Below are 18,184 nucleotides of genomic sequence, written 5' to 3'. Positions count from 1 at the left end.
ACCTCGGACGGCACCGCGAGGTCCTCTGGGAAATGGAGTGTAAACTACCGAACAGTGACCTATCTTCTCATCAAAGTACTACAATTCCCATGAAAAGAGCAGAAGGGGCAGAGCTTTCGTAGCACCTGAAAAGAAGTTTATTGATATGGTTCAGCGGAGGATTCAAGTCTATCTGTAAAGTACAAGTATGACGGAGGGAACGTAAGTATGTTTGTCTTACGTCGCGAAGTGCTTGCTTTAAGCGTTTCTTATCCGAAATGATGATGTTAAAGGTTATTACATTTCGACAAAAGTTTGACAGAACATGTAGGCTTTTTATTACTGAACTAAATCGTTAAACCGTGTCAAATGTTGTACTCCTGTGATTTTGGCACTGTTCTGACAATTTGAGGGTCTTTAAAAATGGCCATGTAGAAAGGTAGGGCACTCTGCCACGAGGAAAATGCCTATGAGAGTGAACGACAACCTGTTATATACATTTGTTTTTTCTTTCAGCTAGTAGAATAATTTACTGCATATATCACTTTTATTTTAGTGGACAATACCTACGTTTTGATTGCTTCCAATTTATGCTACTTTAACCTTCTTCTTACCACCAGCTTATGTGACTGCTTTAGTTACTTCATAGATTTAAATTTCATATAACAAACCTATGTTCAGTTCTATGATATAGTTTATATAGTTATATGATACATTGTTATAGTTTTAAGAACCCTAACTAGTCAGCTACAAAATTGAATATCTGCATCAGTGAATACAATCAAATGATGTATTGTAGAATAATATATACTGACAAAAAATTTAAACTCAGCGCTTTGTTTTAGCTACCATTTTTCACAGGTTTAAGTCAAAGATCTAAGAATTTTTTATGCACTCAATAGATTTATATCTTTCAAATGTTGGTCACAAATTTGTTAAATTTTCAAATTCTAGTGAGCACTTGTTTGTCAAGACGATCCATCCACCTGACTGGTGTGGCATATATCAATATGCTGATTAAACGGTATAATTACTACACAGGTGTGCCTTGGGATGGTCACCATTAAAGGCGACTCTGAAAATGTACAGTTTGATCACACAGCACAATCACACAGATTGTCACACATTTTGAGGGAGTGTGCCATTGGCATGCTGACTGCAGGAATGTCCACCAGACCTGTTGCCTGTGAACTGAATGTACATTTCACGACCATAAACTGTCTCCAGTGCTGTTTCCATGAATTTGGCAGTGCATCCAATCAGCCTCTCAGCTGCACATTTCAGTTGCAATGACAAATTTCTGTCAGGACCCTGGTGAGGACAACAAGCATGCAGATGATCTTCCCTGAGATGGTTTCTGAAGGTTTATGCAGAAATTCTTCGTCGTTGCATCAGCTGTTTAGGTGGCTGGTCTCAGATGATCTTGCAAGTGAAGATGCTAAATGTGAAGGTCCTGGGCTGGTGTGGTTAGCTACATGTTGTGAGGCTGGTTGGATGTACTGCCACATTACTGTGAAAAATGGGAGCAAAACCCAAAGTGTGTAATCAAAATTTTTGCTAAGTGTAATACTGGCAGGAGCAGTTCTGCTCCAAAACAAGTACCCTAACTTTTCGTACTGCAAGTATATTTTGTTAATAATACGTTTGTAGTTCTACCTTAGTAAAAATTTGTGTTTTGTACATTATGCTATTACTACTGTCACTTATAAACATCTGACATATTTTTCCATAACTGTATAAATATACTTACAATCAAGACAATCATTCAATCAAGTTAAATACCTTTTTTACTCTGACAGAATCAAATGCCTTATTTTAAAGTAATTTTATTCCACTGGTAGCTTATCCTGAGAGAACAACCCACATTTTTTTCACCAGTGGACTTCCAAATGTACACCACCGTAACATTTATGACTATTGAAATGGATGGGGAATCTATATGCAAATACAAAATGGATAAAGATACAAGACAAATACAAGAAAAATCAGCACCTGAGACACTGCAAACAATACAGGATCATTTGTGAATCTCACAAACGTATGGTGTTATAATATTGTGTAGGTTTTCAGGTTATTTCTGCATCCCCTGTGAATGAATAGCAAAGAGTTTAAACTTATTTTTTCGCGGAAAAAAAATGCTGCCTTTAAACTTATATTTATATTTCCATCACTTATAGACACTGTTTCTAATTGTGTGTTAAACATGATAAGTGGGGGGTTTTGAACACAGAGAAAAACAACAACAACACATGTATTAACGACTAAATTATTGTTTTCACTGCTGACCAGCTGAGTAATTATAACTATTTTGTAAGACTTTTATAAAACCTTGCATTATTTATGAAATACTGTATATGATTAAGTGCAAGAGTACAGTAGTATACTAAATAGTCAGATTAAATGTGAAAACACTTGCTGTTCTTTAGGCACCTGCGGAGGCGAGGGGGCCCGTATAAGACTGAGCCAGCCACAGACCTGGGCCGCTGGAGGCTGGCTAATGTGGAAGGCAGGCAGACCTGGCGCTATGTGGAAGACCAGGACACCCCAGACAGAGAACAGACGATGCTGGAAGCTCATTCTCTAGGCTTGGACACTGTAGGGTTTGAGTCTGTTTTTGTTTTTCATAAGTTTGGCTCTCTGTTGCTCCATTATTCTTATGTAAGAAAACTGTGGTAGATAGAATATAAACTTTTAGCTGTATCTGTTAATGGTAACCAAAGTTTCTACTAGATCCCTGATGTTTGTTTCTTATCACCAACTCTCTTCACAGAGTAAGTATGTGTCTGGCTCCACAGCTGCCCGCACAGCTGTAGATGCAGCTCTGAAAGGTATGCACTTCTATAGCCACCTGCAGGCTGAAGATGGTCACTGGGCAGGGGACTACGGTGGACCTCTCTTTCTGCTCCCAGGTAAAATAAATCATCCTCCTCCGTGTCCTCATATGACTCCTGTAATCTGCATTTGCTGTCTTTGAATTTTCTGTGTAAAAGACTGATTTAATTTAAAGCCACTATGTGTTGTTTTTGGTCTGGTGATATTTTAAAAGACACTGTGGCAGACACCGTTTTAATTACATCAGGTGACATGATTTCTGAAAATGATAGAGAAGATTTTGAAAAAGAAATTACCTCTGTGTGATGCGTAACAACTAATGGTGAAAGGAGGATGTGCAGGCGGAGTTGTTACACTAAACATGATTTAGCAGAGAATTTCATGACTGATGTTTTTGTGTATGTGCGTGTATGTCTCTCTGTCATTGTATGGGTGTCCATTTCTTTTCTTCAGGTCTCCTGATCACATGCCATGTGGCTAAGATCCCTCTGGCCGAAGCTTGGAAGAAAGAGATGGTGAGGTACCTGCGTTCTGTGCAGCTGCCAGATGGAGGCTGGGGTCTGTAAGTCAGCAGCACACTTTTTTTCTCTTGTGACGTCCACACATGCCAAATCACTGATGTACTTCTACTGTAAGATGGTTTCATGCGTAAGGACACTGTAACAGGCAAGGAAGATGTACACTTTGCCTAGTATCGCTTTAGCAAACCTTTAAAAGTGCAAGCATACTTTTCTTATCCTAGTACAGAAATTGTAAAGTAATTATTTTTAGTGAAATGTAAAACTATGATGCAAGCGTCTTCATATAACTTGTCACTGAATTGATAATTAAGGAAGACTGGTTTAGTATTTAATAGATGTGTCCATTCATCCCCACCCCTTCAGAATAATTGCAGGTGAAACATCTAAAAACATACAGGGTCAGACTGTCTGAAATATAGCTCATGGCAGCATCATGGATGGGTTTTGTTTTTCGTCAGACATATTGAAGATAAGTCTACAGTCTTTGGCACAGCGCTGAGTTACACCTCATTAAGGATCCTGGGAGTAGAGCCTGATGATCCAGATATGGTTCGAGCCAGGAACAACCTGCACAGCAAAGGTGGGAAAGAGATCAGTCACACAATACTTAATACTTACAGTCAACTCTGATAACTGATTATCTGTCTGTACTGATGACACTCAGGTAGAAGAAAAAGAAAATATACTTTATTATTCCCCGAAGGGAAATTCCCTTTTTTTCATTCTATTGTCATATACACACAGGGCTACAACACACATATGCACAAACAAGACCTATACATACAGTAAATAGGTATTATATGAAGGGGTTCAGTGCCCTCCTCAAGGGCAATGCGGCGGTGCCCAGGAGGCAAACTGGCTTCTCTCCAGCTACCAGTCCACGCTCCATATTTGGTCCACACAAGAACCTGAGCTGGTGACCCTCTGGTTCCCAAGCCAGGTCGCTATGGGCTGAGCTACTGCCGCCCTCGATACAAACACACTGCCATCCCAAAAATGTCCAAATGTGAAAAACAGTTTTTTTTAATTGGAAATATGTTACTGCTTTGTGTTCAGTGAAGGCATATTATTCAATTTGAGCTGTAGTCCATGCTTATAGTAATCACCATGTCAGTTACTTCATACTAAAGCTGTTTATTTTGTACAGGTGGTGCCGTGGGGATTCCCTCATGGGGTAAATTCTGGTTGGCCATTTTAAATGTCTACAGTTGGGAGGGAATGAACACACTGTTACCAGAGATGTGGTAAGTTCTAACATCCTGTGATCCTCCTCTTCCACCAATCAGTCATGTTTTCAGTACACTGAAAAAGCTTAAGTATCTTAGCCAAGGTTGGAGTACTGTTATATTGCCCCAGTACAAAAATGGTGTTACTTTCAAACTTTCATGTCATCTTGACATAAAAATGCAAGTTATGTCTTTCTTTTCTTGCATTTTCTGTTGACAAAACTTCTGTAAGTGGTGCTCTTGTCTTTGTTTGTTCAGCCATAGTGGCTATTGCTGCTCATGCTATCTAGGAAAAGGAGAGGTTGACACATTTTGCGTCATCTGCCCGATTTTTGCGCGCCGCATAGGCAAGAGGAGCCAAATACTGTTTATTTGCACACAGTCTTCACACCACAGTGACACAGACCTGGTTGAAAATAAAGCGATGGTGCAGTGTTCTATGTATATATATTCACCTGTAGGAGACTTTTTTTATTTATGTGATAATGGGATGTCCTTTACCCCAAGTTTAATGGTGTGTCTCCCCCTAGTACTTGGATTTGTTTCTTCTCCTGTGTAATCTACAATGTGTAGATTTTTTTCCACATTAGAAAAAAGCATATTGCAGAAAAAAGGACAAAAAATATGTATTACATTTTTTTTCTGTATCACCTACATCACTTTATTTAGGATGTGTTTTTTATGTGCATAGTACATTGTTTGAGGATAATGGGTGTTAATATGTGTCATGATCTCCTAACTGTAGGTGGTGCTACCATCTTTTGTCTGTCTGCTTTTTGTTAACATGGGTGTTTCTCAGATAAAGTTCTTGTAGGTGGTGGTAACATGGCATCAATAAATAAACAGCTGCTGTTGCTGCAACTGAAAATGTACATGATATCACTGCCTTGTGCACCAAATGTTTTCCATGACAAAGACAAGGCATTTGGTCTTAGAACAGAAAATTTAAAAGTTGTAATAAACTGAGAATATGTGAAATCATTGCTGTTTTCATTTTTTCAGCTTGTGTCATAGCACAGCAAAGTATCACATCAAGGCTGTTCATGGGATGTTGTCTTTGCCACTGGGCCACAAAGAGGAGGAAGGATTTTACCTGTGTATCAGTTCAGACATAATAGATGTATTTTGTCTGTTCCAGGCTGTTCCCCACTTGGATGCCAGCCCACCCCTCCACCCTGTGGTGTCACTGTCGCCAGGTCTACCTCCCCATGAGTTACTGTTATGCTGTGAGACTGGCTGCAGAGGAAGACTCTCTGGTCCTCAGCCTCAGACAGGTGCTGAAACCATCTCAGCCCACAGGGGGGTGTGATATGCTCAAAATTTAAAAACAGTTAGAGAAGAGGCTTTGGCAGTGTACTTTGCATTCCTAGGTGTAATTTGTTGTTTGTTGTGTGTTTAATTTCTAAAGCTAAATGTAGATGATATTTTTTGATATTATGAGGTAACTTTTTTGTCCAACAAGTAGCCCAATACCAAAGATGTTTGATTTGCAATGATATTAAACCATACTATGTATAAAATAATGGACACATCTACTGAGGAATCACCCATTGGTATTTTGGCTGGTCACTCCAGAATCTCCCATAGTTGTTCAACTTGGTTAAAATCTGGTGAATGTGGAGGTCATAGCATCTGATTCATATCATTTACATACTTATCAAGCCATTCAGTGATCCTTCATGCCCTATAGAAGCCCCTGCATACAGGTTTTTAATTTCTTATCCTGTCTGCATATCAGTGGAGGAGTATGCAGGGAATCTTTCTTTTCTGTGATCCATCTTTAACTATGCAGAGGGAACAGCCCAGTGCAGTTTCTCTTCTATTTTGACAGCCTTGGACTGAAATGAAATATGAACCACTTCATCGTTAAGCTAAGATAAAGAGGATCAATTGAAATTAATAAATTAATATCCTTATTAAATATGTACAATATGTTTATATATATGCATGACTGAGTGTTGTCTTGCTGTTTGTTTTCTAGGAGCTTTATGTCCAGGACTATGCCACCATCAACTGGCCCGCACAGAGGAACAATGTGGCAGCATGTGACATGTACACACCCCACAGCACGCTGCTCACCATCGCCTACAGTAAGCATGCACCACACACTGTGCACTGCGATGACAAACCACCTTCTACAGCCTGCATGTTAGTGGAAACCAGGCAGCATGTGAGGACAAGTCATAGGAAATGTTTTGTGTAATTACGACAACAGTTTGTAATTGTGATTCAACACTTTTGACCATAAAGATGATGGCACATTTTGCACATTGCACATACACAGTGCACCCAAGTGAGACTCAATACATGCCAGAAAACTTTAGGCCTATCCCTGGCAACAGGATGGTCTTTTTGCAATGATTAAAAAAATGAGAACAAAAAAGTGTTTCATTGGAATTTCCCTAAAAGTTGCTGTGTAAATCCCTCCCCTCACCCTGTGACTCTGTTCCTGTTGCCCTGCAGGGGTGCTGAATGTGTACGAAGCCCACCACAGCACCACACTGAGAGAAAAGGCTGTCAAAGAACTGTATGAACACATCCAGGCTGACGACCGCTTCACCAAATGCATCAGCATTGGACCGGTAGGGTAAACACAGATACAGACAACACAGATATCAAAACAGCGGTGACAGATTGAGTGCAGTATTAGATTTGTGTATGCTTGACACAGTATAAAGAAAAACACTTCAACTTATTTCCAGAGGATTTCACAAACTTTACTTCAAACTGACAGTGTATATAAAATAGAGGCTGTGAGCATGAAGCATTTGCCTTTTTCCTCAGATCTCCAAGACCATCAACATGCTGGTTCGCTGGTATGTGGATGGTCCCTCCTCTCCAGTCTTTCAGGAGCACGTGTCCAGGATCCCAGACTACCTCTGGTCAGTCAGCCCATCTCTAACGACATATTTATAAAACAATCGTATGTTACATCACTGATCAGAATTAGGGGTTCAAGAAGAACTTATGTGAAGTATTTGTGCAGGATATTCTGATATTTAATGTATAATGTTCTCTGTGTTCTAGGTTGGGATTAGATGGTATGAAAATGCAGGTGAGAATTTGTTTTCTGCCCTTTTTGTATGTCTAGTGACAGTGCACAGTTGTACATATGTAGTAGTTTCAAAGCTGCTCAAGGTTAAATCATAAGTCTCACATTTAGGAATGGTTGAGGAGCTCAGATACCTAGAAGGAGCTCTGAGTAGAAACACTGCTTTTGAACTATAAACGAAGATGGTAAAGCTGCAGACAAGCTGCTTCAATGTGATAAATAAGACTTTAAAGTACCTTAAAACTAAATTCTTCTTTTAGTCTACCTGCTGGTTCCAGACTCTGTATTTTGTCATGCAGTACATTTCAGTGCCCTAAGTGAGTTCCAGTTTAACTTCATCTGAGTGTTTGACCACTTCAGCCTTTTTGTTGTGCACAGGGGACCAATGGATCTCAACTCTGGGATACATGCTTTGCTGTACAGGCTTTCCTTGAGGTAAGACAAAATGGCCACTCATAGTTTCAGTGTTGTCAATGCAAGCGAGCAAGCAGGCATATGTTATAAAGATCTAAGAACAGGTGTTTCAATAGCCCACAGTCTTTTTAGGCAGATAAGTGAGGAGGGCATTGCAATAGTCCAACCAATGGGAGATACTGTATATGCATAGAGTTTTTTTGCATCAGTCAAAGACAAAACAATTTGGATGATTTTTGATGATAAAAGGTAGTTTGTGTCATGTTGGTGAAGTAGCTAAGTTCAGAAACAAGAATATCATTAGATTTCCAACCTATGTGGTACTTTCCAGGGAGAATGAGGGTAACTTTTCTTGCTGCAGAGTTTTAGCATCAATGAAAAGATTCAACCAGTGATATAATGGGCTAGATTTTGGGAAATATGCTTATTCACTTTCTTCTTGGGAGTTAGATGGCAGGCAAACATAAACTCCAAACAGCAACCAAGACAAAGGAACTGGGCTGGTATAAGTGGAAAATGACTAATTGAGGGGGTGAGAACAGGTGAAAAGGAGCTAAGGTGACTCCAGGGCTAGTGGGGAATAGGTAATACTTATCGAGGTGGGGCAGACGAGCACAACTGGTGGGAAAACACACAAGGTCAGAAGGTGAAATGATCTGAAACAAGAGGAGAATAAATGAATAATGAATAAATAATAAATCAAACAAAGCAGGGCAGCTCATTACATTAGCTGTAGAGTTAATGTAAAATTACAGCTGGATAATTGTTAGTTTAGCTTAGCACAAAAACTGGAAGCAAGGGAAAACAGCTAACCCGGGTCTGTCCGAAGGTAACAAAAAAAGAAAATGCCCGCTGTCACCTCTAAAAATCATTCATTAACATGACACACAATCCCCTGTAAAATTGTGAAATGTTGTTTTTACACTTCGGATTTTCTGCAGATTAAAGAAACAAGATACAACAAGGTAATGTTAGAGGTGCTGGTGGGCAGGTGTTATCCTTGGACCAAGACGTGCGCTGCAGATAGCTTCATATTTACTGTACACAACATGAGAGTGGTATCACCCTTCTATGAAAATAAACGTATTTCTCAAAATATCAAACTAACTATTGGTTTAGGCCTCCAGGGGAAAAGGATAGGTGTAACTGTGTTATCAGAGCAATTAAGATAATATGGTACTATATGGATAGTGTATTATATGAATCCGTGTCACACCATGTCAACTTTCATAGATTACTCCCAGAAAGTCCTAGCCACTTCTCAACTGTGTGAACTCTGCGTTCAAATCTAATATTACTAAAAGACAAGAGTCACCATTTTTAACATTTACTCGTAGATATTTGGTCACCTTGAGAGTAACTGTTTGAGTACTGTAGTGCATCAGATAGCAGTAGCTGATTATAATAAGTTGACTGTTTGGGTCTATCAGGCAGGAGCCCAGGATAACTCCATACTAGCTGACTGCCTCCGAGATGCCCATCGGTTTCTCACCATCACACAGGTACCACCAACATCACAGTTTTCATTATCGAGCCAGAAATAAAACACATATCTTATTATTGTACTGGTGTAAAGTGTTTGGCAGTGCTTATTTAAGCTTGAGTGTTTCACTAACAAAAGACAGATGTGCCAAAGATACAAACAGCGTAACATGAACTGCATTTTTGAAAGGGATTTCATACCCATGACTAGTTTTTCCACTCTAACAGATACCTGAGAATCCTCCGGAGTACCAGAAGTACTACAGACAGATGAACAAGGTAAAACTAATATTACACAAGAGACACTTTTCAAATGATTTTAAAATAGAAGCCTTAAATGCCTTTGAAAAGGAGGGGAGAAATGACCTCTGAAAAGTATGCTTTTAGCCTGCTGGCATGTATGTGTTTGTTCATGCACTTTTTATCCCTGTGTTCTTTTTTGTTAGGGAGGATTCCCCTTCAGTACCCGCGACTGTGGTTGGATTGTAGCTGACTGCACAGCGGAGGGCCTGAAGTCAGTGATGCTGCTGCAGGAGCTATGTCCCTCTATCAGCCAGCATGTCAGCTCAGAGCGCCTGTATGACGCAGTCAATGTGGTGAGTCTGCAGTGAATAAATAAATGTAAGACTAATTGTCATCTTTTCCAAATGAATCTTAAATTAAAAGCTCCAGAAGTTATATCTTGATTACACTGGTTTAAAGGAATTGTTCAGTATTTTAGGAAATTTATGCAGTTTCTTAAGAGATGATGATTGAAAAGATGATTGATAACGCTCTCATATCTGCCCATAAATGTGAAGCTGTAACTTATCTTAGCACAAAAACTGGAAACAACAGCTGTCCAAAAATTCGCCCACTAGCATCATTACAGCATATTCATTTATATGTTAAAATTAGTTTGATTAATTCATACACAAATCAAAATCATACTGCGGTCCAAAGTGAGACTACAGTCCTTCTTGTACACATGTGCTACTGAAAAAAAAATCAACTCTAGCCTTTCGGTATTACAGCTCCTTCACCAGGTGTATATCTTCTCCTTGTAGCTGCTGAGCATGAGAAACGCTGATGGTGGATTTGCTACGTATGAAACTAAGAGAGGAGGAAGACTCCTGGAGCTGCTCAACCCCTCAGAGGTGTTTGGTAAGTCTGTTGCCAACACCATGCTGTCAGGACTCATTTTATGCACTGCACTGCCTGATATGTTCGGTCTTACAACATTACTTGTAATCTACTGTAAGTTATTACACAAAATGATGGCAATTATATTTAATTGTAAGTCCATGGCTAACAATTAACAGAAAAGCATGACGTAAAAGGTCATTGAATTGATTTCTTGGGATCACGGAAATGTTTATGTCATGATGCATGATGCAAGTTGGTGCATGATGGAGCTCAGTTCACTGCTCAGTTATGCCCACGCTGCCAGTAATACTCAACCTGCAAATATGCAGATGTGAAAAAGGGAAACAAAGCGCCAAATATAAACATGGCATTTCTGTTCCCTTTCAACATTGAAAGGCTGGAAATCTGTTTCCATTACACTCTGGATATGTTGCAATAGGATGATCTTTTCAATATTGAAGGTCAAATACATCGTCATGTTTCCCTGCTAAAAAGAGGATGCGGTAAGTGTTGTTAAATGTGATGTTTATTAGTAACACCAAGTGCTCTCTCTCTCTCTCTCTTTCTCTGTCTCTCTCTCACACTTACCACACACAGGTGACATTATGATTGATTATACCTATGTGGAGTGTACGTCAGCAGTAATGCAAGCTCTGAAGCACTTCCAGAAGGCCTATCCTGAACACCGGACTGAGGAGATAAGGTATACTATATAACCCTCAACAAAGCTAATTTCAAGCTAAACTAGCTTTAACCGCATGTATTAAAATCATATTTGTTGTCATCCTGTTTTGTTTTATAACTTAAACCAGCAGTGTGTAGGGTCTAGTGGCATATAGCAGTGAGGCTTGCGGATTTCAACCAGCTGAAAAGTCTCCCATGTGCTAAGCGTGAACTCCTGCTTGTAATTCCTTCTGTATTCATTGTTCAGGAGGTTTTTTTCCAGAAGCCAAATTAACCGCAGAGGTCTCTTCCTCTGCAAAACAAACAGACCCAGTAAAAATACTAAATAAAGCTGTTTCACATAAAGTGTTTTTCCATGCTGCTCAGCTCATCGCTGAGGAGCTGCTTACTATAGTGGCCCAGGTGAAAACGCAAATACCTATCCAGAGTCAGTGTTTGGTTTCTGTTTTGGGCTACTGTATAAACATGCATGCATCATATTGAACTCCAAGGATGAGGGCCTGCATCCTATGTAGATATAAACAGTTCATTCTAGAGTAACAAAAACACAACAATTTATATTTTCAGGTGATTATACAATAAAGAGAACATACATATTATATTATATTGTATTCCATTTCTGCAAATATATCCGCCTAAAACCTACACTCTGGACCTCTAAGTGTGAAATTGCTTTAAAATGACATGATGGCAAAGAGATTACCAAAAAAGAAAAAGGGGAGGAAAAAAAAACCACTGACCCACAAAGACATTCGTACCTAAAGAAGTTTGTAGTTCTCGTTAAATTTCGGAAGTAAAGAGGCAGAGGTTTTCTGTTTATATGTTGATTTCTTTTTCAGGTCCACTCTAAAAGAAGGACTGGAGTACTGCAGGAAGGTGCAAAGACCTGACGGATCATGGGAGGGGTGAGACTGCACTTGCTGTTGTACCACCTGACATCCTGCAGGTCATGCCTATTAAAAAATAATCCTTTTGTGTTTGTGCTCAGGTCCTGGGGAGTGTGCTTCACATATGGAATATGGTTTGGCCTTGAAGCCTTTGCATGTATGGGTCACGTCTATGAGGATGAGTAAGCATTCCAAACACTGATCACAGAAGTTTTACTCTGAACCATGAGCATCATATTTGATCCATAATAGTGTGCTCCTTATCTTGCCAGGCCACACAGGATATCCATGAACTCATCACCTGCATACTTAATTACACTCTGCCTCTGTTAACCAGGGATGCCTGTGTGGAAGTGCAGAAAGCCTGTCAGTTCCTGCTGGAGCGGCAGATGCCAGACGGAGGCTGGGGGGAGGACTTTGAGTCGTGTGAGCAGCGGAGCTACATCCAGAGCAGCAGCGCTCAGATCCACAACACCTGTTGGGCGTTGTTAGGCCTCATGGCTGTCAGGTAAGCAGTGCTAAATTCAAAGGCTCTTTGTTTATGCTGGATCACAATGCAACTGGATATACTGATTGGATCAGGTTTGACAAATTTGCACAGGTTTTGGATTGTTTTCAGACAGAGTAAAGCTCTGCTGTTGATTTTAGTTATTTGTTATCTATCTATTTTATTTATTTATTGTAGCATGTGATTGCATGCATACTGTGCTGTTTAATGTGTACTGTTTATTCACCTGACTACAAAAGGATCTTCTGATTGTTATGAGTAAAACTTAATTTAAACAATTTGAATCCAAACAAAATTATTCAGTCAAGTCCCTTGTGTATAAAACCAGGCATCCTGACAGGTGGGCCATTGAGAGAGGAATTCAGCTGTTAATTGACAACCAGCTGCCCAATGGAGACTGGCCACAGGTGAGTCTCTGAGTCCTATATATCGTATTAATTACATGTCCTATACTCTAATTATACTTAGCTTACATGGCCAATAAGACAACATATATCAAATGAATCTAATGACAGTGAAAGATTTAATGTGTGTTTTTATATGTGATGTTCCTCACCTGTTCAGGAGAATATTGCCGGTGTGTTCAACAAGAGCTGTGCTATCAGCTACACATCCTACAGAAATGTCTTCACAATCTGGACCCTCGGTCGCTTCTCAACACTTTACCCCAGCAGTCCATTGGCTGGGAAGATCAAGCTGTGAAGACTTATAAAATGTTCATCAGACTATGTGCCAGGATGAAGAAACACAATGTTTACAACAAATGCAAAGTTCAACAACAGATGCAAAGTTCAGACAATCAGTAGAAAGTGACTTTCTGTTACTTCCACACAATTTCCATGTGTAGCCCTTCACAGACTTTTGAACACGTCAGCTATGTATTCAGTCGAGTACATTAGATAAAGTAACACATTTCATTCTTTGAATAACTTTCTGTGTTGACATTCCAGGACGGCTCATCCATCAGAGCTACTCCCTCAAACCATGATAACGTGCTGCTATCAGAGACGCCCAGTCAATGTTTTCTGCTTTATAAAGTATATCACAACATTTATGTCCATGTTGCTTTATATATCTGCCCATTCATACCATTAGCATTTAGAATAAACCATTTTTCTATGGTATCAACTGGATTTGTCTTATATGAATGTACTTGTACCTGGCTTGTTTCACATTGGTTTATGCTCTGCCACATGTCTAACAGAGCACATGCTGAATGGGAATTAGAGCAGTTCCTCTATTTAGAAAAATAATTCCTCGCAACAGATAAGGGCCCATGAAAAGGTCCAGTGAATGGGCCCTGCCCAAACCTGCTTTCCACCTACATCTCTCTCTCTCTCTCTCTCTCTCTCTCTCTCTCTCTCTCTCTCTCTCTCTCTCTCTCTCTCTCTCTCTCTCTCTCTCTCTCTCTCTCTCTCACCCACCCACCTTTTTTTCCACAACAGTTGCATACAACAACAACAACAATGACTCGTACCATTTCCAGGAAAGGAGGATTTCATCATGAAAAAGGCTACAGTTTACTAAGCCAACAATAAATACAATGTTTATTTTTGTTGCTGTCACTATTCACACAGCAGTTTAAGAAAGATGGTCTATGAAAAACAAATATTTTTACTCTGCCTGCTTTATTGCCTCATAGTGCTTCAAATGGCCTTTCCACACTTGAATGAAAACAACCAATCAGAGCCGAGGAATCTCTAACACAGCTGTCAGTCACTGCTCGTGAACTTCGGTCAAACTGTCAAACTAGGCAGCACTGATCAACTATGAATCAATTTTGTTGTTGCTGCATTGCCTATTTCTCATCTCAAATATTTTCATGAACATATTTTAGTGTACTGTTTAGCTGTAAAATGAGAAAGTTGGTCTGACCGCCATGTTGGAAACAGTTAGACAGCAATTGAGGAGAGAAATAGACAATGCAGTGACAGAATCTTGATTAATATCTGATCAGTGCTGCCTAGTTTGACAGTATGATCATAGTTTATGAGCAGAGATTGACATGATTGACGGCTGCTTTCGACACTCCTCAGCTCCGATTGGTTGTTTTCTGTGAGCCACGGTGGATGCTAACAAATGAAGCACGAGTGAGAGAAGGAACCTGACAAAAGTTATTTGTATAAGTTACCAACTGTGGCTTTTATAAGTAATTGTGAACATTTTGGTTCAAGTAAAAATGTGGTTATCATTGCTTTAATTTGGGATGAACATTATTTTGCTGGCCCCCATTGCCCCCCCTTAGCAGCTGGGCCCCAGAAAGTTCCCGCCCCCCTTTATGCCCCCCCCCCCCCCCCCTGCAACAAATAGTGCTAATCAATCAAAATTTATAATTGTACCTATAAGATCAAATGTTAGTTTTGTGTGACAGTGTATTGCCTGCAAAACAGAGGCCTTCACAGATTGAACATGTTGACTACATTTACAGCATAACACCAGCATATAAAAACTGATGTCACATGGTGTTTTAACCTTTATGCAGAGTGAGGAAGTTGGCAGAGCAGACACATTTTTTCAGCAGCGCCTTGCACCACCTACCACTCCGTGGGTATCAGTTTTGCTGTTAGCTTGAGTTTGCTCGAGTGTACGTTCCAGCAGCTGCTGGATAGAAAGAAGCAGAGACGATTCAAACCTGCAATCTCAGTCTACTTTTGTAATCTTTAGCGGCAGAGTGTGTACATTTTGTCACCTCTGCTCTGGAAAAAATACTATATAGATTATTGCCATGAATCAGTCATACTGCAAACTCTCATAGCAGGTCACAGATTATACTGTATACAGGGTTGGGCTCTCTGCTACTGATTATCCCCTGATTTCTTTTGTCGAGTTAAATTAGTTACCAAAGCTCCCGTTTTTGGCCTTTGACCTCTATTGCTGACCTGACAGACGTGACTTTTTGAAGTGGAGTTGAAGGTGTGGTTGTGAGGAATGTTTTAAAATATTTTATTGTTCAAAAGGTGTGTGTGCAAATGTTCTCAATGCATAATTACATATAAGAGTCTTCAAATATCATGGGGGTGTGCTTATTTGTGCAGCTGAGGTGCAGTGACAGGTGACTGCAAAAGCACACGTGTTTTCTTTTCTGTCACTGCAGTGATTAAATCCTGACTGATGACAAAAGAAGACAACTGGTTAAGCCAGTACCTCCTGTTTGTTCAGAGTCTTAAGCGTGACCATATCTTGATAAGAAAGCTGGTTTTAATTCACCCGCCCCAGCTTTTTCACACGTCCTCCTCTGAATGACAACTCGGGTGATTTCCCAATGTTTGTTACCTGAGAGACACAATGACTGATTTTCTCCAGCACTTTTAAGACTGGTATGTACAACAATAGTTAGAATTGAATATCAAGATAAAATTAAACACACATATTCAAATATTCCAAAAACAACAGGTGTTATATTGTTATTTGCCACAGTTGTGCACTTGAGATTTGTACTCACATTAAAAAGAGACTTTACTCCCAAAGGCTTGACTTGAGACATGACTCCCTAAGATTCGACACTTGACTTAAGATGTTACTCCCTAAAAGCCTTGACCTTAGACTCTATTCCCTAAAGACTCAGGTACTCAAGTCCTAACTCAAAAGCAGTAACATTAGATTCTCAAGTAACAAGCGGGCCCTGCTGAGCCACATATCTTGAATATTCACCCATGAGGCATTGGTTATGCAAATTAATCACTGTTCACAATTTAAAGGAAAATGTTATTTTTTTATTTTTTATTTTTTTTTTACATTATTTTGATCGTCTGTATTGTAATTTTATTATATTAATTATTCTGTGCAGGGATGTAGAGGGAGAGGGATCCCTCCTCATATGCTCATCCTGATATTAAGGTTTGAAGTATGTGGAACCCAAAAGCAGGCTCAAAAGGCAGATTAAGAGTTCAGTGAGTTTATTAGCTGAATGGTGACAGAAGAGTCAGTGGAGACTGCAGATGGGCAGGTTGAAGCAAAATGTAAGAGGGCAGGCACACTGAGCAGGCAGAGTGGCTTCTTCCTCCAGAGTCCACTCTGAACTGGTCGTAGGAAAGTGCAGACACGAGGAGTAGACAGTGGCAGAATCTGATCACTAGGAAGAATCACGTAGAAAAACCTCACTGATAACACAGGACAATACTCAAACTATAAATAGTTTAGAGCAGCTGACTATAACTACCACTGGAGCGGATGGAATAATCTGGTAAAGAGTAGAGGTGAAGGCTGAGTTTCTGTACAGAGGCTGATGAAGAGGAGACGTGTTGAAGGTGTGAAGTTCAGCCAGGTGCTTGACTGCAGTAGCCACACCCTCCAGAGATACACACATAGTGTCATACATTGTACAGATCATAAAGCCTGTTGAGGCAAATTTGTGATATTTGGCTATTTAAATAACTTTGTCTCGATTTTAATAGTCAACAATCATAGTTTTGTCGAGTAGTGAACTACATGTGATTAAACTAGTAGAAGTTCAACTACATTTTGCTGTAGCTTGCAGGAAGTTACATTCATATTTGCACAGTGATTCGAGTAGTTAGATGACTTCTTTACTATTTTTGTGTAGCTAACTACTGAAAATACAACAATTTTTGGCCATAATTGGAAATGAATGAATTTTCATTTTATCATTGCCTGTCTACCATAATCAAACCCCCTTTTCTCTCATCCTTACTGCTATGAAGACATGCGCGGGCAATGCATATGTTAGAACCTTTCTTTCTAAGTAGCTTTAATTAAACAAACTAGATTTCTCCCTAGCCTTCTTCAAGTGTGAAGTAACTGGTAGCTTGCAAAACTATGCTTTTAAAGTAGCTTCCCCCAACACTGAACATTCAACATTCAGAGACCTGAAATACTGACCCTCAGTTTGCATATATACTGTAGACTTGGCACTTGAAGTTTTGACAAAGCCAAATATGACCACAAACTTTTTTTTATGAGAGTTTATGTAAAGCTCACATAAAGATAAACTTAAAGTATTTGTTAATGATTGCTCACTTTATTGTCCTTATTTGTTCTTATTGAATTATGAACACAGGGAAGCATCACAGAGCCAAATACAAGATACACCTTCAAAACTGAGTGAATAAGTGACGAGTGGAAGTCAAGTCTGTCATCACTTTTCTTTTCACGTTCCTTGATATCAACAAACTGCCGCTTAACTACGAGGAAAATGTTCCCAACGAACAGACTCGTCAAACAACCTGCAGAGAACAAAAGAATACCAAGGAAACACAGTGGGTGTTCTACTGATGTGTGTGTGTGTGTGTGTGTGTGTGTGTGTGTGTGTTAGACCACATCTTAGCTGTAGATATGGGATACTCTTGCAATGTACCCAACACCATTATAAACAAAATATAATATAACATGTAATTACTATTTCAGCTAGTTGCAGTAATCATATAGTGTACCGAGGCGTGTGTACTCATGGTACAGATTATGCACACTGTACCCTCACAAAACAATAAATCGTTTGTGATCAGAGTGCTGGCACT

The 18,184-nt window shown here is 39.6% G+C and overlaps 1 protein-coding gene across 1 annotated transcript; it reads left to right on the top strand.

The window, feature by feature from the left end:
• Positions 1 to 65: 65 nt before the first annotated feature.
• Positions 66 to 13,838, top strand: lss (lanosterol synthase (2,3-oxidosqualene-lanosterol cyclase)). The gene is made up of 22 exons (XM_033615889.2): positions 66 to 201; positions 2,406 to 2,574; positions 2,750 to 2,888; positions 3,265 to 3,373; positions 3,791 to 3,912; positions 4,480 to 4,576; positions 5,697 to 5,832; positions 6,540 to 6,648; positions 7,022 to 7,140; positions 7,343 to 7,440; positions 7,586 to 7,613; positions 7,989 to 8,045; positions 9,455 to 9,526; positions 9,735 to 9,785; positions 9,953 to 10,102; positions 10,553 to 10,649; positions 11,229 to 11,334; positions 12,155 to 12,220; positions 12,304 to 12,384; positions 12,540 to 12,710; positions 13,039 to 13,117; positions 13,275 to 13,838. Exons 1-22 carry the CDS (start codon positions 188 to 190, stop codon positions 13,410 to 13,412), a joined length of 2,208 nt encoding a protein of 735 aa, XP_033471780.1. The 5' UTR covers positions 66 to 187; the 3' UTR covers positions 13,413 to 13,838.
• Positions 13,839 to 18,184: the final 4,346 nt, after the last annotated feature.

Source organism: Epinephelus lanceolatus, chromosome 14 (genome assembly GCF_041903045.1).
Source record: "Epinephelus lanceolatus isolate andai-2023 chromosome 14, ASM4190304v1, whole genome shotgun sequence".
Taxonomy (NCBI): Eukaryota; Metazoa; Chordata; class Actinopteri; order Perciformes; family Serranidae; genus Epinephelus; species Epinephelus lanceolatus.
The sequence above is the reverse complement of the archived record's forward strand: the minus strand, read 5'-3'. Positions and strand labels throughout refer to the sequence as shown.

What these genes read in the sequence shown, in the direction of transcription:
- lss (XM_033615889.2), top strand. An exon ending in GCTGCTCACCATCGCCTACA is followed by an intron (nt 6,649 to 7,021) that starts GTAAGCATGCAC and finishes GTTGCCCTGCAG; the next exon opens with GGGTGCTGAATGTGTACGAA. An exon ending in CAACCCCTCAGAGGTGTTTG is followed by an intron (nt 10,650 to 11,228) that starts GTAAGTCTGTTG and finishes TACCACACACAG; the next exon opens with GTGACATTATGATTGATTAT.